This window comes from Arachis stenosperma, chromosome 3, assembly GCF_014773155.1.
Source record: "Arachis stenosperma cultivar V10309 chromosome 3, arast.V10309.gnm1.PFL2, whole genome shotgun sequence".
Lineage (NCBI taxonomy): Eukaryota > Viridiplantae > Streptophyta > Magnoliopsida > Fabales > Fabaceae > Arachis > Arachis stenosperma.
The window spans coordinates 160,129,739-160,148,677 of record NC_080379.1 but is presented as its reverse complement, the minus strand read 5'-3'; the positions used below and the strand labels follow the sequence as shown (position 1 = coordinate 160,148,677).

Here is an 18,939-nt window from a genome sequence, read left to right as displayed (position 1 = left end):
CATCTGTATTGCATTGGCCTCATCAATCATTGTAAAAAGGATATTTTAACGCCTAACATAGGAAAAATATTTTGTAAACTTTAGCTGATATATATTATATTAAAGTAAAAGACAGATTAACAGAAAGATAAACTTAAATTCTGTTATCCCTCACAAGTTGCTCAAAATTATTAGGCTTAATCCACTACTTTCTTGAGTGGATTTGGTAAAAATAATGAACGTATATCAAGCACAAATCACCTATCTGGTGTGTGTGAGATTTTCCCGTTATGGTATTTTATTGAACACAGATATAAAATGACCGTCCAACCATAGGAAAGTCAAATTTATGGGTATCAATGCTTTACCATATGAGAGAGGTGACTTCAAATTAAGAACTTGCAGGACATAACCAACTTGAAAGAATTTCTATTTACAACAAATGTTATTCGACATACAGACATACAGACATCACAATTTGGCATGGCATTTTGCAGTCACCAAACACTGGCATGCCAATGCCCATGCTTTAACGGAACTATTCAACAACACGTGGATTCAGTTGTACAAGAGAGTTTCATACAAATTATTCAACATCAGAAATATAGCTGCCTGCATTGTACAGCATCAATATCAAAGGGACAGTAAGGGCACTTAAACATCTTTGTGTGATTCTTCGACATCTTCAAGATAGACTGCTTACAAAGGACATGGCCGCAGGACATCAACATTGGCGGATTATCCTCGGTTGCTTGTTCCTTTGAGACAGGACAAACAAAAATAGAATGGAACTGGAATTCCCGGTCCAACTCAACTGGCACAGGCAACTGGTTCATTGTCTGCCATTCCTGCTTCTTCCCTGCCATGACATTCATAAATTTAAGGAGAGGTGGCAAAACCTGAACCCCTGCTGCTACAGTCACACTCAATGGACTGTTGTACGACTGCCCCAAGAGATTGCAGAACTCCCGTTTAAGATCCTCGGCCAACTTGTCCCAGTTAGATCCAGATAATAATGCATGGTATGGAGACCGATCAAGTTTTCCGGTCCACAGGAGAGAGGCCATGAGCTTCTGGATTTCAGCCATGTGACTGGAAGCAAAAGGAGACAGGTGAGTTCGGGCGTAATGAAGAGCTTCATCTCTAGTTCCATTTTGAAGTATTTTCACAAATTGCATAGAGTGAAGCTTCAACACAATATCGGATCCACTTTGAGCAAGTTTGTCAGAGTTCATTGAAGCCCAGTTTAGGGCTGGCTCCAGGTTCTGGTTCTTAATGGCTTCAAGTATTTGATACATTTCTAGGAATGGAGCTTTCATAGTGGAAGCAGATTCTGGTTCTCCAACCACACTCACAAAATGATCACCAATATCAAAAAGTTCCTGGCGATAAAAATGGTTGGCAATTATTTGGTTTAACGTATGTATATCAACATCAATATTTCTATAAGCCTTTGATATATCAGGATTGAAATATTTCTCAAGTAGCTTCCCATACTTGCTGAGTGCTACATTTAGCTCTTTTTGTGTGCCTTCCATTTGGCTAAGGGGAGCAATTTTAAGCAAATTGGCCTTGAGCTCATTGAGGACAGCTTTATAATTGTGCTCAGGGTCCGAGTTATTGGCTGACTGCATCTTGTCTAAAGCACTCTCAATTTCCTGTCTGATTTGATCAAGCATTTCCTGAGTCTTGGCACTAGATAACTTTTGCTTCTTTGTGACACGATCAAATGCATCTTTAATAGTACTCAGCTCCATATTGAGTATCAAAGTATCTACAATTTGTGACGTCAAAAAGCTAAGATGGGATGCACCTGTAAGGGTCCATGGCATTATTAGAATGAACTTCTAAAATCTAAGAATGACTGTTTATGCTCCAGGTTCTTATCTTTTAACTCAAAAGAGAAAAGGTAAAGAGAATTTCATGAGAGAGAAACTAAAGAGAAGGCATCCCCCCACACCCCTGCGCACGGGAACCAAAAAAAGAAAAAAAGAAAAGAAAAGAACAACCATTAACTCAAACAGAAGCTAAGATATGCATCTCCGACAAAAGACAACAGGAAGAAGTCACATTATAACATCCCAACATAACAGCAGTCAGAATTCAGATTAGAGAACAGATGTTCAATGCGTGCTGAAGGGAAGGGATTTATTTAATCCAAGAGTAGCTCTTGTACACTTATTTTGTTTAAAAAGTTTTAAAAACATTGAAGCTGAGCAAGATAACTGCTAAGTCATGTGATATTATCTTGAAGATCAAGCATACTGCCAAATTTTAGAAAAGGACACTGAAAGATATATAATCTAATATTTGACATTTATTTCAATTTTTAAAAACATTATTATAGCCAAATAACCAAGAATCATAACCTTTTTGAAATTCTATAAACTTTTAACCTGATCTAAGTAGTCAGACCTTCCAATTCAATGGTTTGATGAAATTCAACATCCAGGGAAAGTTATTTAAAGGAATAAAGTGATACCCCCCACCCTAATCTAGAGAACATTGCCATTAGAATTGTAAATGAAATTTAATCCAATCTAAAATCAGCTCCATAGTATGCTTAAAACATATCCTCGTAACACCCCAAAAGTAACCAGACAAAACTTCGCTTGGAAAATATAGCCGTTAAAGATTAATCAGTAAGCTAACCCTAACTCAAGCAGCTAATGACAGCATTCTAGGAAACATATTTTTTCTGTGGGTGTGTGCCAGTGGTTCTCAAAAGCATGTTTGCAATTTGCATAGCTCCAAAGTGAGCCAGGGCAACCAAGAAGCCTTCATTGAAACCTGGCTCTGATAAATCAGAGAAGCTTCTATTCATGTGTTTGCAGGACCCGTCCAGTGGGATAAGGCTTTGTTGTTGTTGTATTGATATTCACAATAAAATTATCAACAAAATCTACCAAAGGATCACATACTACACCAAAAAAACACCACATCAACAAAACCTCAGGTGTAGACAAGTAATCAATAATTTAAGAAAAACATAAATTAAAATAAAGAAAACCACATACATATTCTTTTGCTTTCATAAGAAGATACCCCTTTCAACAAAAAAATTGAAGCATAAATTCTCGGCGATTTAAATACTTAAAAGAATCATTCCAATTTAACAACTGGAAGCAGTATGTACCTTATCAATATTTACAAGCATATACCCTTGTATCAACCAAGACTTTGTGAAAGTCTACATCAGATCAGAGTTCCAGAATAAATCATGGCCCATTTCAAGTGTGACATCAACAAAACTTTCTAGGAAGAAAACTCATAAAACCTATGGCTCCTAAAAGTAAGTTTCGCTGATATCTAAAGCACATAAGTATGTAGGTTGATTACAAGTTGTGGAGGCTTCGAGGCGGATAAAAGGTGTTTCGGGTTCAGCTATTCAATAGAAAACGCTGCATATTCACATGACTCTTCAAACATCTTACCATGCACATCAAATCCAGTATGCAAAACCCCAAAATAGAGTCAATTTGTTTTCTCTACATCACAGAAAGCAGCAACGATTTAATATAAAAAACTCCCAGCTTAACCCTAAAATAGTATCACTTCAACAGGGAAGGGTAAGTAAGAATAACTTAGGACTATTAAACATCAATGTTGCAACAGCACTAGCATAGTCCAAAAAGGAAACCCCAATAAAGAAAGCTAAAATCCAAAATACATAATTTTTCCCAACAGAAAAGACTAACAAATAAATAAAAAATAGATTATCTTATATTATAGATCATAATAAGAGGAGCAACAGTCGAAGAAAACAAACAAGAAGCGAATAAGGGCAATTTAGAAAGAACTAACGAGAAATTAAAGTAAGCATTTAGGAGCGCAAAGAAAACTCAGCCAAGAAGTTAGAGAGATAAAAAAGACAGAGAGAGAGAAAGCTTACTGGAAATGGAGGGAAGAGATCTGAGAATTGAGATGGTTGATTAGGGCAAAGAAGGGAATGAAGGAAGAGGAGAGGAGAGAAGAGGAGAGAGAGAAGCGTGTTGGAAGGGAAGTGGTAAGAAGAAATGCTTACGTGTCACTCATCTATCCATTCATCGAGAAGAGATTACCTACTCTTGAAGCCCACTCTACTCAACGTTCATAGCCCACTCTATCAACCCCCATTTAATTATTCTGGCCCACTATCTCCAGTGCCCAATCTTTATCTAACAAAACAAAACATTTATATAGATATGGGATTTTCTAATTCGTGTTGAGACTTAAGAAATTTTTTTTTTCTCGTTTATTTTTTCATTTTTTTGTTTATTTTTTTTTCATGAAAAGCCACGAGGCTATGGGGTGATGGTATGACAATGTTGAGGCGGAAAGTGGAGCTGTGGTTGGTGGGCTTGTTAGTTGTTATTTGTTAATGATTTCCTACTATAAATTGATGGGCAATAAATAAATAATAAATAAATACTCAAATTAATTTTAAAAAATTTTATATTTCACAGCTAAATTTTTGGCCTGTTAGTCTTTGGCCTATCGCCACTAACAAATTTTTATTCTACAGAATGATTTTTGGATCGTTAAAAATTTTGTTTATCTTAAATTATATCTTTTAAGGATCTAGTTATCTTATGATAAATTTATTAAAATTTCATTTTGTTCAATATGCATATAATTGATTAAAAGTGAGGGGAGACGCTAACCATAGTAACTTGTAAGAATTTTTAGAAAATAAAAATTTATTGAGATTCAAAATATTTAATTTAAAATTCTTTGGACTAATTTGCATATTTACTCATAAAATAAAATTTTATTATTTTTTGTGACAAAAAAATATATATACTATTTTTTTAATTACAAAATTAATATTAGAGTGAATATTCAATTCGGTTCTTGACAATTTTTTTAAAGAACAATGAGACCCTTAAAAAAAATAAACCACTTTTCGGCCTCTGGTAATTTTTTGTGTGACACAAGTTAGCCCCTACGTCGATAATTTATCTCCAGAGTTAACGGAACGTAAATACGTAATACGTTAAGATGGTGATGTGTTCGTTAAGTGTCAGTCTGAATTGGTATATTAATAAATTACTCAACGTGATCCCTGACAATTTTTAAAAATATAACTCCGTATTTTATTTGCACAGAACATGAGCAACCCTGAGTGCTTCTTCCTCCTTCCTACTTGTATAGAACTCTACCTGTGCTACCACCATGAGCCATGGAAATCATTCTTCAGAAACTAGGAGTCGCACTCTGCGTGGTTATAGTGTTGGCGTCTGGCGAAGAGAGCAGGAGTTGCACCTTTTCTTCTGGAAGTATTGGGCAACCAAGAAAGAAGAAATTCATGTCTCCAAAATGTTACTATGGCACCTATGCGAATTCTCTTCCAATCTTGCACAAAACTTAATCCAAATAGGTTTTTCTTGAGATGCCTTAATTACAATGTAAGTATTAATTTATAATTTTTGTATAAAATTTATTTTTTTTTGTATATTTTTTAAGCTTGAAAATTTTATATAATTTTTGTATTTTTACAATTGAAATTTTTTATTTTTCAGGCACCCACCCATATTGCAAGTATTTCAAGTGGCTAAATATATTAGTTCAAGAAAACATTGACGAGGATATTACTTCTAAGAATGCTATTTTAATGGAAAGGAGATTGAAGGAGGTAGAAGATAGAATGAAGGAGTTAGAGATGGAATTGAATTGGAAAAATCAAAACGAAATTGAATCTCAAGGTGGTAGATATTACTTCAAATGTTTTAGACTTATAATTTTAGGTGTAATTGGTATCATAATTACTTTAGTCTTTAGGACATATTTAAGTAATTGTCATAACCTTAGTTGTGACATTTTGTGATAATTATATTGTTTTGTAATGCTTTTAAGATGTAACTAAACATGTGTAAGATTATATTTTATGTTAATAAATTTGCTATATTTTAATCTGAAATGATATTGTATTGAAAGAAATTAGATTATACTACAAATATGTAATCATATATTTTGATGGATGAATATATAAAAATATGGATATACAATAATTATAAGCTAAATTTGAAATATATGTTTCAATAATTTGAAAAAAGTCTCTACAATATGATTTTCATATGTGCTATATGATAGTAAAGATGCAATTATAAGCACAATCCAAAATAATTCCACAATCTATTATAATAAACTTAGCACCAAAGTATGATTGTTTGTGCAGTAACAAAATAATGTGTCTTTAAAATGCTGGTTGTCTAACTTATATACCAGCAAATAAGTTTACAATTATTAATGAACTAAGATAATTAATTAAGTTCATAAGATACATATGACTCTTGACTTATAGACCAACAAAATACATATATGAATCTTCACTTGGTGCTTGCAATCCATTAATAAATCTCTTCAAGTGTGAGTTGAAGGTCTAAAACCAGGTGTTGACATGAAGGTAAATAAGTAGCTGGATGTTCCTAAGGTAGCTGCCCCAAGTAGCTCTAGATGGTTTTGAGTGGGTGATATTCGAGGCTTCACAATAGTTTGCTTTATTCGAAACCCAACTGGAGGTTAAAAAATTTTCTGAGTAGCCTGCACAAGATAAAATAACTATTTCAGCACAAAAAATGAACAACACTAAAGTCACCAAATACAACAACATACTCACAGGTCCTTCATTATGGGATGCAAATTGAGATAAATCAATCTCTTCAACAAAATCTACATTAGGCGAAGCTCTCACTTTTGGCATCTTTTTCTTATTTTTTTTTGTTCTTGCATGAAAATGATGATGCAAATATAATATATAAATTTAGCAATTTACAATCAACAACACATAGCAGACCTAGCAAAATTAACACAATTAAAAAAAATAACAAATGCAACCATCGAATTATGTTGTTGTCCTTGCTTGTTTGTTGCCACTCCAACGAAAATTCCTGATTGAGTCTTACTTGCCTTCTTTATCCTTTTTGTCTTTGACTGCCAATTTGGATCCTTAGGTGCACCTTTGCAAGTCTTGTGATAATAAACTTGCTTTCTACACTTACAGTTACTTAGCACGATCTTCTAACTTTATTGCCAATCACCATTTCGATAGGAACTTTCATCCTCATAAGTTTTGGCCGACCAGCTGGACGTATGATTGGGGGAAGGAGAATTTCTTGACAATCTGTGGTGATCCAATATTTCTCACTGTTTACTGGTTAGATGACATAGGAGTATGCTGCTTGGACAACATCCATTGTTAGTGACTTATCGACAAAGTCTTCTGATTTGTATCTCATGTTTTTCAATCTAGAAATTGCAGCAACTGCATGCTTGCATGAAAATCCTACATGCATTTTTAAAAAATCAAAGACCATAATAAATAGGTATAGATATAGTTGATATAACTAATGATAGTATAGTATACATAAATTACTTGTGAGCTGCCACATATTGCATGTGCAAGTGTGCTCTTTGAGATTTATACAAAACTTGTGGGAATTTCTTTGAACTTCATATATAGCTTTGTCATTATCTCCACTCTATACTGCATTCCACTTGTTGCTTTTAAACATAATAATCTGTTCTAGCTTAATATGTTGCACATGAGTTTGTTATTGGCAATTTTTCGCATAATATAGCATCTAAACTCCTCACAACATCCACTAATAAACTTCACTAATAAACTCCTATAACAGAATTCAGCAATACCATAAACATCATAAATAAACTTTACTAATAAAGTCCTATAACAAAACTTCGTAAAACCATAACATCATAACTAAACTTCACTAATCATACTCTTATAAAACACAATTTAAATAAACTTCACTAATAAACTCTTATAACAGAATTCAACAAAACCATAAACATTATAAATAAACTTCACGAATCATACTCTGATAATAGAATTTAAAACACATTATAACAGAATTCAGAACATCATAAGCATCATAAATAAAGTTCACTAATAATACTCTTTAGCATGTTATAGAATGCTTACTTTCTATTGGTCCGAGATGAAATTCAGTTCTTCACTGCAAACATCACACAAGTCTTCTTTCAACCTTATTAGAAATCACTTATACGTCTCAGTGTTTTCACTGTCCACCACTGCATAAGATATAATAAAGAAATGATTGTTTCCATCTTGTTCTATTCCAGATAGGAGTTGTCCACCATAATATCCTTTTAGAAAGCATCCATCAAGGCCAATCAACCGCCGGCAACCAGCCTTGAACCGAAGTTTGCAAGCCTCAAGTGAGATGTAAAGCCTATCAAACAATGCCAGACTCTCTGGTTGAGGTATTGTCCACATCATTGCAGTGGAACATGGGTTGTTCCTTAATAGCTCACTTAAGTTGTCTTGTATTTTACCGTATTGTTCTCCTTTTTTTCTAATTACTTGTTTCCTTGCAGCCTTCAAAGCTCTTGCGATAATCTTATCATGCAGTTGCACATTATACTCTTCAACCATGTGATCCTTAGCCTCTTTTAGTGTCAAGTCCGGCCGAGTTTCCAAAACCTTAACCAGCTTGCTTGCAACCCACTTGCGGTCGGCCAGATTAGAACCAAAATCTCTCCCACACGTATGGTTATTTTCAAAAGTTTTTATCTGATAGCAACAATCTCTAGAATTATATGAGGTATAGATTAACCACAGACATCCTTCTTTAGCACTCGTTGCCCTAATTCTTTCTGGTTCGTTCCTAATATATCGACATTCCTTTCCTTCATAGACAAAGTAATCCTTCAAGTACTCCTTGAACTTAGCCATTGTGTCAAACTCCATACTCAACTCAAAGTACACTTCTCCATAGCCATAACCGGTTTTGTGTTCTGATCATTTGTGTTTATTACCTCCCTCATTATCTGATAAAATAGAGAAGACAAATGCTTCACTCTCATAAACATATTCCTTCTCTTCTTCAGAATCAACATCTTCTATAATGGACTCAATACCCTTAGTGTGACTTGATCTATTTTTATCTTGTCTAGAATCAGGTTGGGCCTTAGAACCACTAAACCCAATATGTTGTCCACCTATATTGCCCCTGAACCAACTCCAACATTACCCCATCCACTAGGATTAAAGTTGGGACTAGCATATTTATTTCTCTTTCCAACATACTTTCTTGAATTGACCATCTTGTCCATGTTCACATTTCCAGTAGCCTTCCCGTCAGCATCACCCTTCCCATTATCACAATCATCTTTTCCATCAACAGCCTTCTTTTTAGTAGACATCCTCAGTTTCATTCTGTCTTCGTCACTATCAGTGTCACTACTCTCATCGTATGCATTTGAAGGAGGATTGTATGCCTCATCCTCAGAACTCCCGTCATCTTCATCAGATGAGGATGAGGAAGAAGAATCATTAACTTGACCGGCAGCTTGACCTAAATCCTTGTTAACATAGCAAGGCTCACCAATTAGGTGTTCAAAATATAAATTAAAATCCAGACAGTCATTCACCAATAAATTGTTTCTCAAATCATTTATCTCAGAATCTCCCTTAATCACATGAAGTCCAAATTTTAAATTTCGAGTTGTGGGTTCTAACCAATACATTACAGCATAATCAGCATAGCCTAAACTCTTTAATAGTTCTTCCAGATAAAAAAAGTTCACTAAATCTAAGTCCATTGGAGAAAATTTATGTACCTTTCCATACAAGTAATGCAACACTCTATTACTATTCTTCCCAAGCCTCCCACCATGGTTAAACACGAGTATTGTTGTAAAGTTAGACATCTGCAACACTAACAAAAGACAAATTTAGCAGTAATAACAATAGTTAATAGATAAATATATTTAAAAGTAATGTAGATTATTTAGTAATTTTAATGATTGATAGTCATCTCTAACTAAACAGGTCAATGTGAATTATATATCAACTTATCTAAAATTTAAATAGATTAATTCATACCAAATAATTTCAAAGTATACTTGTTTAAACTCTTGCAAAAATTTAAATAAAACTATGCAATAAGTTAATAAAAATCTATGACCAATGAACTTTTTGTGTGTGCTAATGTGTGGTGGAATAAACATAATATTAAACTGCAAGTAAGGTTCAAAACAAACACAATAAGCTTATAAATAATAAGGAATAAGCAAACTTATGGATAAAATGCAATATTGCATTGCAGTAGAATAAAATGCATATTTATGAATAATAAGAAATGGAAGCATCAACCTCAACAAAATACATAAATTTTTGGTCAAAATATACCGAGTATATATATATATAAATTGACAAGCCTCCAAGTAGTAAATTAAGCCCATCATGCAAAATTTAAATATAAACTATACTCTAAATTATAGGTTTCAAAGCATATTTAATGACAGAAAATGTGAATAAAAGCATATTCAACTTGATTATATACATACAATGATAGAGAGAGTGAGTAACGAAATTTACCTCAACAGTCAATTCTTCTGTCATGGGGCCATCAAAACTCTATCAATAGCTCCGTCGGAACCAACTTCTTCCTCCAAGTAAAGCGTCGTCAACGAATTTTTGGAGGGAGATGATTAGAATTTTCTGTAATTCCAGAGAGTGAAAGATGACTTTTGTGTCATTAGGGTTAAATCTTCCCTTTTTAATACAAATGTTAGGGTCGGGTGGATAGTTCATTAATCTGCCCATTCAAGTTGGCATTTAATTGACACATCATTAACTTAACATGCCACGTATTCATGATCAGTTAGCTCTAGAGAGAAATTATTAATAGAGGGACTAATTTGTCTAACGAAATTAAAAGAGGGGCCGAAAAAAGATTTTATTTTTTTCTAAAAGCCTTCTTGTCTTTTGATATTATTGTCAGGACTGTTTATAATTTTTTCTCTTAATATTATATTATATTTTATTATATTTACACAATTTTTTATATATTTTTGTTATACATATCACTTTTTGAAAAAACTGACATTCGCAAAATTGGAATTTCATAACAATTTTATTTTATTTTCTCTAAAGTGATAGATGGGAAAAAATACAAGAATGATGATATAAATGTCATTTCTCTAGAAAAAAATGTATTCACTATAGAGTATTTCTCATTTTTAAAATGAGTAGGGTGAAATGACATTTCATTATTGTTGGAAATTGTTAAAATTTCCATCTAATTGTTGAGGTCACATTATCCACATTGAAATATTTGTCATATTTAGAAAATGGTAAAACTGTTAGTTTACATGTGAAACAATCGTTGCAAAACAAGACACGTTGGTACTGAAAGATGTAGCAGGAAATCGTTGCATGGTTGTCAATGGAGATATCCTGCTCAAGGATATATTAATAAAATCTACACTTAATAAAAGATAGACTTTTATTCAGATACACGAGATCTCATTCTCAGCCAGCCTTGTACAAGTCCCTCATATAAGTCACATCATATACAATACCTTAATACACCAGAAGTGCATATGCAAAGCTTCAAAGATCACATCACTTTAGAAAGTGACATGAATACCAAGTAGTGCCATCAACTTAGCAATGAACTCAGGGTGGCCTGGCCATGCTGCCCCGGTAACCAGATTTCCATCGGTGAAGCAGCGGCTTATGGGGTTAGGCTCCAGCCATATTGCTCCTCCCAGCACCACATTCAGCTTCACTGCCGGATATGCAGTGCATCTCCTTCCCTGTTGCATCAACAGAAACCCTCATTGTTAAATGGCATGCACCCAATATACAATGGCATCACATAAAGACAGGGTTAAATTAACCAGCAAAATTTGAAAATAATAGCAATGGTTATTTTTTCTTCCTTTTTTTTTTTGTGGAAGTTCTGCAGAAGTAGAATACATTCCAAGAAGGCCATTACTTGTGCAACTAGAGAGCAAAGATTTTGTCAATTTGTTAATTGGTAGATCACAAGAGACTAGCCAAAAGAAGCAATTTCCTCCGACTTTGTTTGGGTTAACATATCTCTTCAGTGCCCTATGTATTTACTATTTAACCTCTAATTTCTTTATGGTACATTAGGTACCATTTGGTTAGGGGGACTGAGTTGAGACTGGAGGACTGAGACTCAGTATTGTTTGGTGGCCAGAGACTGAAAGTCTCCATCTACAACATTTCAGTCCCTTCAGTATCTTCAGAAAGTGGAGACACTGGGACTGAAATTTTTAAGACAGAGACTGAAACTTTAATACTACTTTTTTTTTCAAAAATATCTTAATTTAACCTTTCAAATTCTAAGTCTATCCTCCAATCTCCATATTTATTTTAATTTAAACATAATACTGATGACTCAGTCCAATATATTTTACACCAAACACAATACAGAGACTTCATTCAGTCTGAGTCTCTTAGTCTCAGTCTCCCTTCCAAACGCAACCATAGTGGCTGATTCAGAAGTAGCTCATCCACTAAAGAGAACCGTAGTTGTGACTTTCACAAAAAGGAGAAAAGCACACAGAAATGAAGTGCAACCAAGCTGTGCCATGATTGTGAATTGCTAAAAATCAATATACATGCCATTAAGCACTCACAAAGACCTACTCACACAAGTTGCAGAAAGTATATCTTCCCAAATTTAATTGTGTTTAAAGCGTCAACAAATTAATGTGAACAATTTACATCATGCTAATTTGAGAAAATAAAATCAATGTAGACACTGCACAAGTTTCGCCTACACAGCTCAACTTCAGTGCTCGTTGAGAAACAAATGTGAAATATATCAAACATGATCTAAGAGTACCTTGAGCACATCTGCAGCAGCTAAAATCTGTTGGCCATGGCAGATGGATGCAACTGGCTTCTTGCTTTCCATAAAATGCTTCACTAATGCAATGACAGATTCATTCAGTGCCAAATACTCAGGTGCACGACCTCCAGGAATGACTAGAGCATCATAGCTTGAAGCATTCACATCATCATAGGTTGCATTCAAAGCAAAATCATGTCCTGGCTTCTCACTGTAAGTTTGATCACCTTCAAAATCATGAATAGCTGTTGGGCAAGTTTCACCGGTCTTCTTTTTGGGGCAAACTGCATCAACTTGGCACCCTAATGCCTGAAGTGACTGAAAAGGAACAGTCACCTCATAATCCTCCATGTAATCCTGCAATTAGAAATTTAGAATTGATAAAACATATCTTCATCAATATTACGAATAAAGATGAAATGTTTACTCTATGAAACATGAAGACCTAAAACCCTTAGTACTAAGTCCCTATCAGTTGTGTGCCTGAAAATAATTTGAACGTACCCCACAAAGAAAGAGGATTTTTTTGTTGGAGCCACTTATGTTGCCTCCTAGTGCCTTCACAAAGTGCTGAATAAATTCAGGGTGCCCTTCATACGTGGCGGCAGTAATGAGATTACCATCCACCACTGTTGCTGCCATGGTGTCTGGTTCAACCCAATGAGCACCAGAGGCAACCAATACCGGTTTAACAGGAGGGAAAGCGGTGCACTTGCGATCTTTAGCTACACCTGCAGCCGCCAGAATCAACTGTCCGTGGCAAATGGAAGCAAGTGCTTTTCCAGAACTGAAAAACTTGATCACCAGTGCCACAACAAGAGGATCATGAGCAAGATACTCTGGTGCTCTTCCACCCGGTAACAGCAGCCCGTCATAGTTTGCAGCATCAATTTCAGCAAACGTTGCATTGAGGGCGAAATTGTGACCACGTGTCTCAGAATAAGTCTGAAACCAGCCAATATGTAACACCCTCAACAACATGAAAACTCTACATGCAAAGCTCAATAATTGGATTCATAGACAAAACCTCTTTGCATCTAAACATAAAGAATATGAAATCCATTTTCAAAATACTGTACAGAATCTTCACATGCAAAAAAAACCCTTTCAATTGCGGGTATTCTAAGCTGCAATCTCATTCTTATAAACTCATCCCTTCGCCTCTCCTAAACACGGCAGCTGAATAGGCAATCAATTAAAACTAGAACCTTAATCATCAGCAATAAATTCTAATCATAAGAGTTGAATCCCAAATCAAATCCAAACAGAAACCCCAATCACATATTTTTGAAGTGAAACAGGACGCAAGAGAGATAGAGAGAGACCTGGTGACCGGAGAGCTGGTGAACTGCGGTCCGGCAAACATCTCCGGCTTTCTTGCCAGGGCAAACGGCGTCGACGGTTAGACCATAGGCTTGCAGCGCTTGGAAGGGGACCATGGCCTGCATTCATAAAGAACTGAGAATGACATGTGAGTGAGTGAAGGAAGATGACGATGATAAGAAGCTTACTTCATAGTCTTCCATGTAGTCACCACAAAGCAGCAGAACCCGTTTGGAAGCCATGCCTGCTAATCAGGTAAGAGCTACAGACCAGACAGTATATAATATTTTGAGTAAAGCTTCAAGCTTTGAAGTTTGTAGAGTGTCATGCTTTGTATGTGCTGCTTTTATATATGCTTGAGTTGAAACTCGACTCGAAACTGATAGAACGCACCATTTGGCCGATAATTTCAAGGGTCCACGTTTTTAGCTAGCGGTGGCAGCAAAACTAAAAATGTTATAAATGTTTTTAAAATATTAAATTGACAAATGGATCATTTCAAAAATGTCAAAAAATAAAAATAATTTATATTATGTTTAATTAAGTGAAATAAACAAATTGAGGTTTATAAATTAAGAAGGGACTCTTTTCTGTAAACTTAATCTAATAAGATTGTTGCGACCTGAGATCACGTTGAGTGGGACAAATGGATATCAAGTTATCAACAGATCGAGTAAACGGTGTGGATATCACCCACATTCACATGTAAAACTGATTCGAAATCTCTGGGCTTATCAGAAATTATTTGCAGCCGCATCTTCTTGTCTCTGGCCGTATTAAAATTATTTATCAGAAATCATTAGAGTTTTTAATGTTAAATAATAAAAATGTTTGTTTTAGTCAAACAACAACGTGGACGTGCCGGAGTGGTTATCGGGCATGACTAGAAATCATGTGGGCTCTGCCCGCGCAGGTTCGAATCCTGCCGTTCACGTTTTATTTTTTTTCCCGAATTGTTTGTAGACCAAGCTTAGACCATTACTTGCATAAGGTTAGGGTTTTCAGTTTTCACCTTTTCAGTTCACAGTCCCATACCTCAGCTCCGTAAACAACAATGGAGCTAGCAAACACGCGCAACCACTCCTCCAAACGCAAGTACGATGACGCCATTTCACCGCCACAACCACCACCCGCGTTAACGTCCAACGGCACTGTCGCTGACAACAACGTCGATCTCTCCCTTCTCGAAGCAATAGAGAAATCGCAGAACGCCGTGGAAGCCCTCGACCTCCGAACCCTAAAGAAGCTTGTCCTCGCCTTCGAGCGCCGCCTCAAGGAGAACATCGAGGCCCGTCTCAAGTACTCGAATCAACCAGACCGATTCGCCGATTCGGAACTGGACCTCCACGAGGAGCTCCAGAAACTGAAGATCCTCGCCGGAGCCCCTGAGCTCTACCCTGACCTTGTCGCACTCAACGTCGTCCCCTCCATCGTCGACCTCCTCAACCACGACAACACTGACATCGCCATCGACGTCGTTCAGCTCCTCCAGGACCTCACTGACGAGGATGTCCTCGACGACAACGATGAACCGGCTAAGGTTTTAGTTGATGCTTTGATAGAGAACAGTGTTCTCGAGCTCCTGGTGCAGAATCTCCACCGGCTCAACGATTCTGATCCCGACGACTCTGCCGCAGTTTACGCGACGCTCGCAACGATAGAGAATCTGATCGAAGTGAAGCCGGCAGTGGCAGAGTTAGTTTGCGAGAAGACGAAGCTGATGAAGTGGCTGCTAGGGAAGATTAAGGTATGCTTATTACAGTGAAATTAAATTAACACGAGCTCCGTAATTGACACTATAACCGACTCTGTAGCCAACTCCAACGGCTGTTTATGTTGTAAGGTTAGGGAATTCGATGGGAATAAGCAGTATGCATCGGAGATTCTGGCGATTCTTCTGCAGAGCAGCACGGCAAACCAAAAGAGGCTGGGGCAAATGAATGGGGTGGATGTGGTGCTGCAGGCGGTGGCAATGTACAAGAGCAGGGACCCCAAGAGCTCTGATGAAGAGGAGATGCTAGAGAATCTGTTTGACTGCTTGTGCTGCCTGTTGATGCCATTGGAGAACAAGGAGCGTTTTGTTAAGGCTGAAGGAGTGGAGTTGATGATCATCATCATGAAGCAGAAGAAGCTGGCTTATGGGTCGGCCATAAGGGCGCTTGATTTTGCAATGACCAAGTACCCTCCAGCTTGTGAACGGTTTGTGGATGTCTTGGGGTTGAAAACGGCGTTTGCAGCTTTTATGGGTAAGGCAAGTGCTACATTGCCTTCCCCACTGTTGATTGTTTGCAGAACCATAGCATTTTTAATTTGTGATTTTATTAGTACTTGACTTTCTTGCGCTTACCTTATGGGTAAAATATGGGGTCCATGGGACTGAAATTCAGGTTGTGTGCTTTGTTGTTCAGATTCCTGTCAATAAAAAGAACAAGAAAGAAAGGTACCAAGAGGAATTGGAGGAGCGTATTGTGTCACTGATTTCTTCGTTATTTGGTAAGCAGGCAAGTGAGGTTTCTATGGAGTTCACTTAGGATGTTTGATATAGGAGTGAATAGCTTTTCCATTTTGCATGTAATTTATCTGAGGTTTTGAAATCTGTAATGGTCAAATTACACCATTGTCCTGTTGTTTTGCAATGCCTGTGCATTATGCATTTTTCTTTGACATGATCAATGTCAAAAAGAAAGAGAAGTGTTATCAGATCAATTGTTTAATCGACAGTTTAATTTTTAATCTTCCTCAATTGCATTGATTGACTTGTGTAGGAGTTCCCAGTCTTACCGAATGAGATAAGGCCTAGTTGTTAATTGTTGAATGTCCCACTCCCGCATTGTTGCCTTAGTATTGTAGTCTGTTCCATGTTATTTGCAATTTTTCATATTAAATAGACACCAGATTTTTACATTTTTAGTAGAACAGTTAATTTCATACATGCATGTTATATGTATACTGGACTTTGCCTTTTGTGATATTGAACTTTCAATACTCTCTATTTTTTGCTAGGTGGGATCTTAAGGGGTTCTAGGAGAGAAAGATTGTTAAGTAAATTTGTTGAAAATGAGTGTGAGAAGATAGACAGGCTAATGGAACTATACATGAGGTAGGGTGGACATGTCCTCTTCTGTTTGTCAACTTCATGATTATCAAACTTTATGCCCATTGTTTTATGCTGCTAGTAATCAGGCTTGAAGTTAGTACACATCTTTTCAATATACAGCTGTAACAGTTGTGCTGGTCGTCTTAATAATTTATATTTTCATTTGAGCATCCTGGCTTTATTTTTCCCATCAGATATTCAGATAGAGTCAAAGCAGAATCTGAACGGTTGAATGAAGTTGAGCTTGATGACTTGGAGGTAGTTACTGGTTTACTCTACTTCTGGATACTGTATTGAAGAAACCGTTTCGGTTAGAAGTTTAATATTCCTATTTCCTATGTTTCATAGATGGATGAGGACGAGAAATACAATCGCAAACTGGAAGCTGGACTTTATACTCTTCAGGTAAAATTTTGTTTCACTTTTATACACTTAATATCCTTATAAAAGACTTAGCAGTAGAATTTTAGCACTAGATTTTGGTTTCTTTTCAACTTATACACATTACACAACTGCTTAATAAAGCAGTAGTGTCTTCTTATGGCTTCATATCAAGCATGGTTGGAGATTGTTATTTGTACTCATACAACTATAGCAATAATTTACCAAGAGGATTGTGTGATTCTGCAGTTGATTGCTGTCATTCTGGGTCATATTTGGTGCTCGGAGTAAGTATTTTCACCTAGATTTATTAATGGATATTAATGAGCTCTGGTATGTATGTTTTCAACTGACTTGTCTCTCAAATACTTTCTGGTCAGGCACCCACAAATGAGAGGAAGAATTGAACTACTACTGAAGCAAAACAAACTTAGTAAGAACCATCTCAAGGATATACTTCAGGTATTTATCCTCTATTGATAATGTTTTAAAATGTTGATTTTGAAGTTATTTTATGTTATTACTATTATTATTATTATTATTATTATTGAAAAAAAAGTTTTGGTTTCTATAGTGACCATACATTAATGGGTTCCTATGCCCAAGCATAAAATCAGCTTTTAATATCTTGTCATTTATGTCTTTTTATGTATTGGGGCATCTCTTATTTAGTGACTTTAAAAACCAAACGATATTTGTGTTCCCTTTAAGAAAAAGTTTGATTCAAGAGTCTTTGTATGTACTTAAGCTGTCATAGTTTCACTGTTCTTTTGGCAATTTAGTTATGTTCCCTTTTCCCAAAAGTGAGCATGCTTAGTATCCCTATTCATGATGTGCTTGAATACTATAATCCCTTAAATTAACCCTACAACTCCATTATTCTTCAAATGAGATAGCTGAGGATCTAATCGATTGAAAATTCAATTGCATGGTTCAGGAATATCATGATAATATTGGTGATCTTGATGGACCAGAAGAGAAGGAACGAGCACAAACCAAAATTCAGAAGTTCATATCAGCATTAGAATAAGTGTAAGACTTGTCAGAGTGACCTTGTATGCGTATAGAATCTGTTATTTTTCTACCAAGAGGAGTAGCGCCGAAAGAGCTCTAATTTGCATGTAATGCTGTTGAGATCGTAGTGATGGACCATTTTTGCCAAACTGCTTTAATATATAGATGGAATGGATTTAGTTGTTTGAAGAATGATTTCTGTATAGTGTGTACATTCTTAATACTATCAATTCAAATGTTCTATCATGTGACATTATACATTACTTAATGATCAAACATGCTGAATTTCATAAAGGTTTATATTTTGTATACATTAATATGACTATATCATCCTGAAAATGGGAATGCTTTGATTCTCACCTACTTAAAAAATCTTACATATTTTATATATTGGCATACATAATTGAGGACAATGCTATGATGCGGTTGATTGAACTTGGTTTGTCATGCATTAAGATAATCTAATGGTATAGATTTTAATCTTGATAGGAGTCATTCTCTTATTATTTAACC

General features: G+C 35.7%; 4 protein-coding genes and 1 non-coding gene across 8 annotated transcripts; 2 read left to right on the top strand and 3 right to left on the bottom strand.

The window, feature by feature from the left end:
• Nucleotides 1–388: 388 nt before the first annotated feature.
• Nucleotides 389–4,066, bottom strand: LOC130969112 (protein RMD5 homolog). 3 transcript variants are annotated; one of them, XM_057894706.1, is made up of 3 exons: nt 3,872–3,997; nt 3,116–3,467; nt 389–1,792 (listed from the first exon to the last, which is right to left on the bottom strand). In XM_057894706.1, exon 3 carries the CDS (start codon nt 1,734–1,736, stop codon nt 576–578), a length of 1,161 nt encoding a protein of 386 aa, XP_057750689.1. In that variant the 5' UTR covers nt 1,737–1,792; nt 3,116–3,467; nt 3,872–3,997; the 3' UTR covers nt 389–575. The 3 variants fall into 3 exon arrangements, with proteins under 3 accessions (XP_057750689.1, XP_057750688.1, XP_057750687.1); XM_057894705.1 differs by lacking the exon at nt 3,116–3,467 and having other exon boundaries at nt 3,872–4,066; XM_057894704.1 differs by lacking the exon at nt 3,116–3,467 and having other exon boundaries at nt 389–2,899; nt 3,872–3,978.
• Nucleotides 4,067–7,975: 3,909 nt separating this feature from the next.
• Nucleotides 7,976–8,674, bottom strand: LOC130967081 (uncharacterized). Its single transcript, XM_057891901.1, has one exon. It carries the CDS (start codon nt 8,672–8,674, stop codon nt 7,976–7,978), a length of 699 nt encoding a protein of 232 aa, XP_057747884.1.
• Nucleotides 8,675–11,041: 2,367 nt separating this feature from the next.
• Nucleotides 11,042–14,371, bottom strand: LOC130970746 (protein DJ-1 homolog D). The gene is made up of 5 exons (XM_057896920.1): nt 14,123–14,371; nt 13,937–14,053; nt 13,116–13,556; nt 12,606–12,968; nt 11,042–11,544 (listed from the first exon to the last, which is right to left on the bottom strand). The coding sequence occupies exons 1-5, from the start codon at nt 14,174–14,176 to the stop codon at nt 11,356–11,358; spliced, it is 1,164 nt and encodes a 387-aa protein (XP_057752903.1). The 5' UTR covers nt 14,177–14,371; the 3' UTR covers nt 11,042–11,355.
• Nucleotides 14,372–14,786: 415 nt separating this feature from the next.
• On the top strand, nt 14,787–14,868 carry TRNAS-AGA (transfer RNA serine (anticodon AGA)). Its single transcript has one exon. It is a non-coding gene; the product is annotated as a tRNA-Ser (tRNA).
• Nucleotides 14,869–14,935: 67 nt separating this feature from the next.
• On the top strand, nt 14,936–18,714 carry LOC130970711 (uncharacterized). 2 transcript variants are annotated; one of them, XM_057896879.1, is made up of 9 exons: nt 14,936–15,681; nt 15,778–16,185; nt 16,343–16,427; nt 16,938–17,034; nt 17,226–17,289; nt 17,380–17,436; nt 17,662–17,699; nt 17,793–17,874; nt 18,350–18,714. In XM_057896879.1, exons 1-9 carry the CDS (start codon nt 14,989–14,991, stop codon nt 18,440–18,442), a joined length of 1,617 nt encoding a protein of 538 aa, XP_057752862.1. In that variant the 5' UTR covers nt 14,936–14,988; the 3' UTR covers nt 18,443–18,714. The 2 variants fall into 2 exon arrangements, 1 of the variants encoding a protein (XP_057752862.1); XR_009082098.1 differs by lacking the exon at nt 18,350–18,714 and having other exon boundaries at nt 17,560–17,699; nt 17,793–17,878.
• Nucleotides 18,715–18,939: the final 225 nt, after the last annotated feature.

Coding starts and splice junctions, on each gene's coding strand:
- LOC130969112 (XM_057894704.1), bottom strand. CDS start 1,811: ATGCCATGGACCCTTACAGGTGCATCCCATCTTAGCTTTTTGACGTCA.
- LOC130970746 (XM_057896920.1), bottom strand. CDS start 14,176: ATGGCTTCCAAACGGGTTCTGCTGCTTTGTGGTGACTACATGGAAGAC. Junction 14,054..14,122: donor ACTACATGGAAGACTATGAA/GTAAGCTTCTTA, acceptor TTATGAATGCAG/GCCATGGTCCCCTTCCAAGC. Junction 12,969..13,115: donor AAATCCTCTTTCTTTGTGGG/GTACGTTCAAAT, acceptor TTCTAATTGCAG/GATTACATGGAGGATTATGA.
- LOC130967081 (XM_057891901.1), bottom strand. CDS start 8,674: ATGGCTAAGTTCAAGGAGTACTTGAAGGATTACTTTGTCTATGAAGGA.
- LOC130970711 (XM_057896879.1), top strand. CDS start 14,989: ATGGAGCTAGCAAACACGCGCAACCACTCCTCCAAACGCAAGTACGAT. Junction 16,186..16,342: donor TTGCAGCTTTTATGGGTAAG/GCAAGTGCTACA, acceptor TTTGTTGTTCAG/ATTCCTGTCAATAAAAAGAA. Junction 17,700..17,792: donor GGTCATATTTGGTGCTCGGA/GTAAGTATTTTC, acceptor CTTTCTGGTCAG/GCACCCACAAATGAGAGGAA.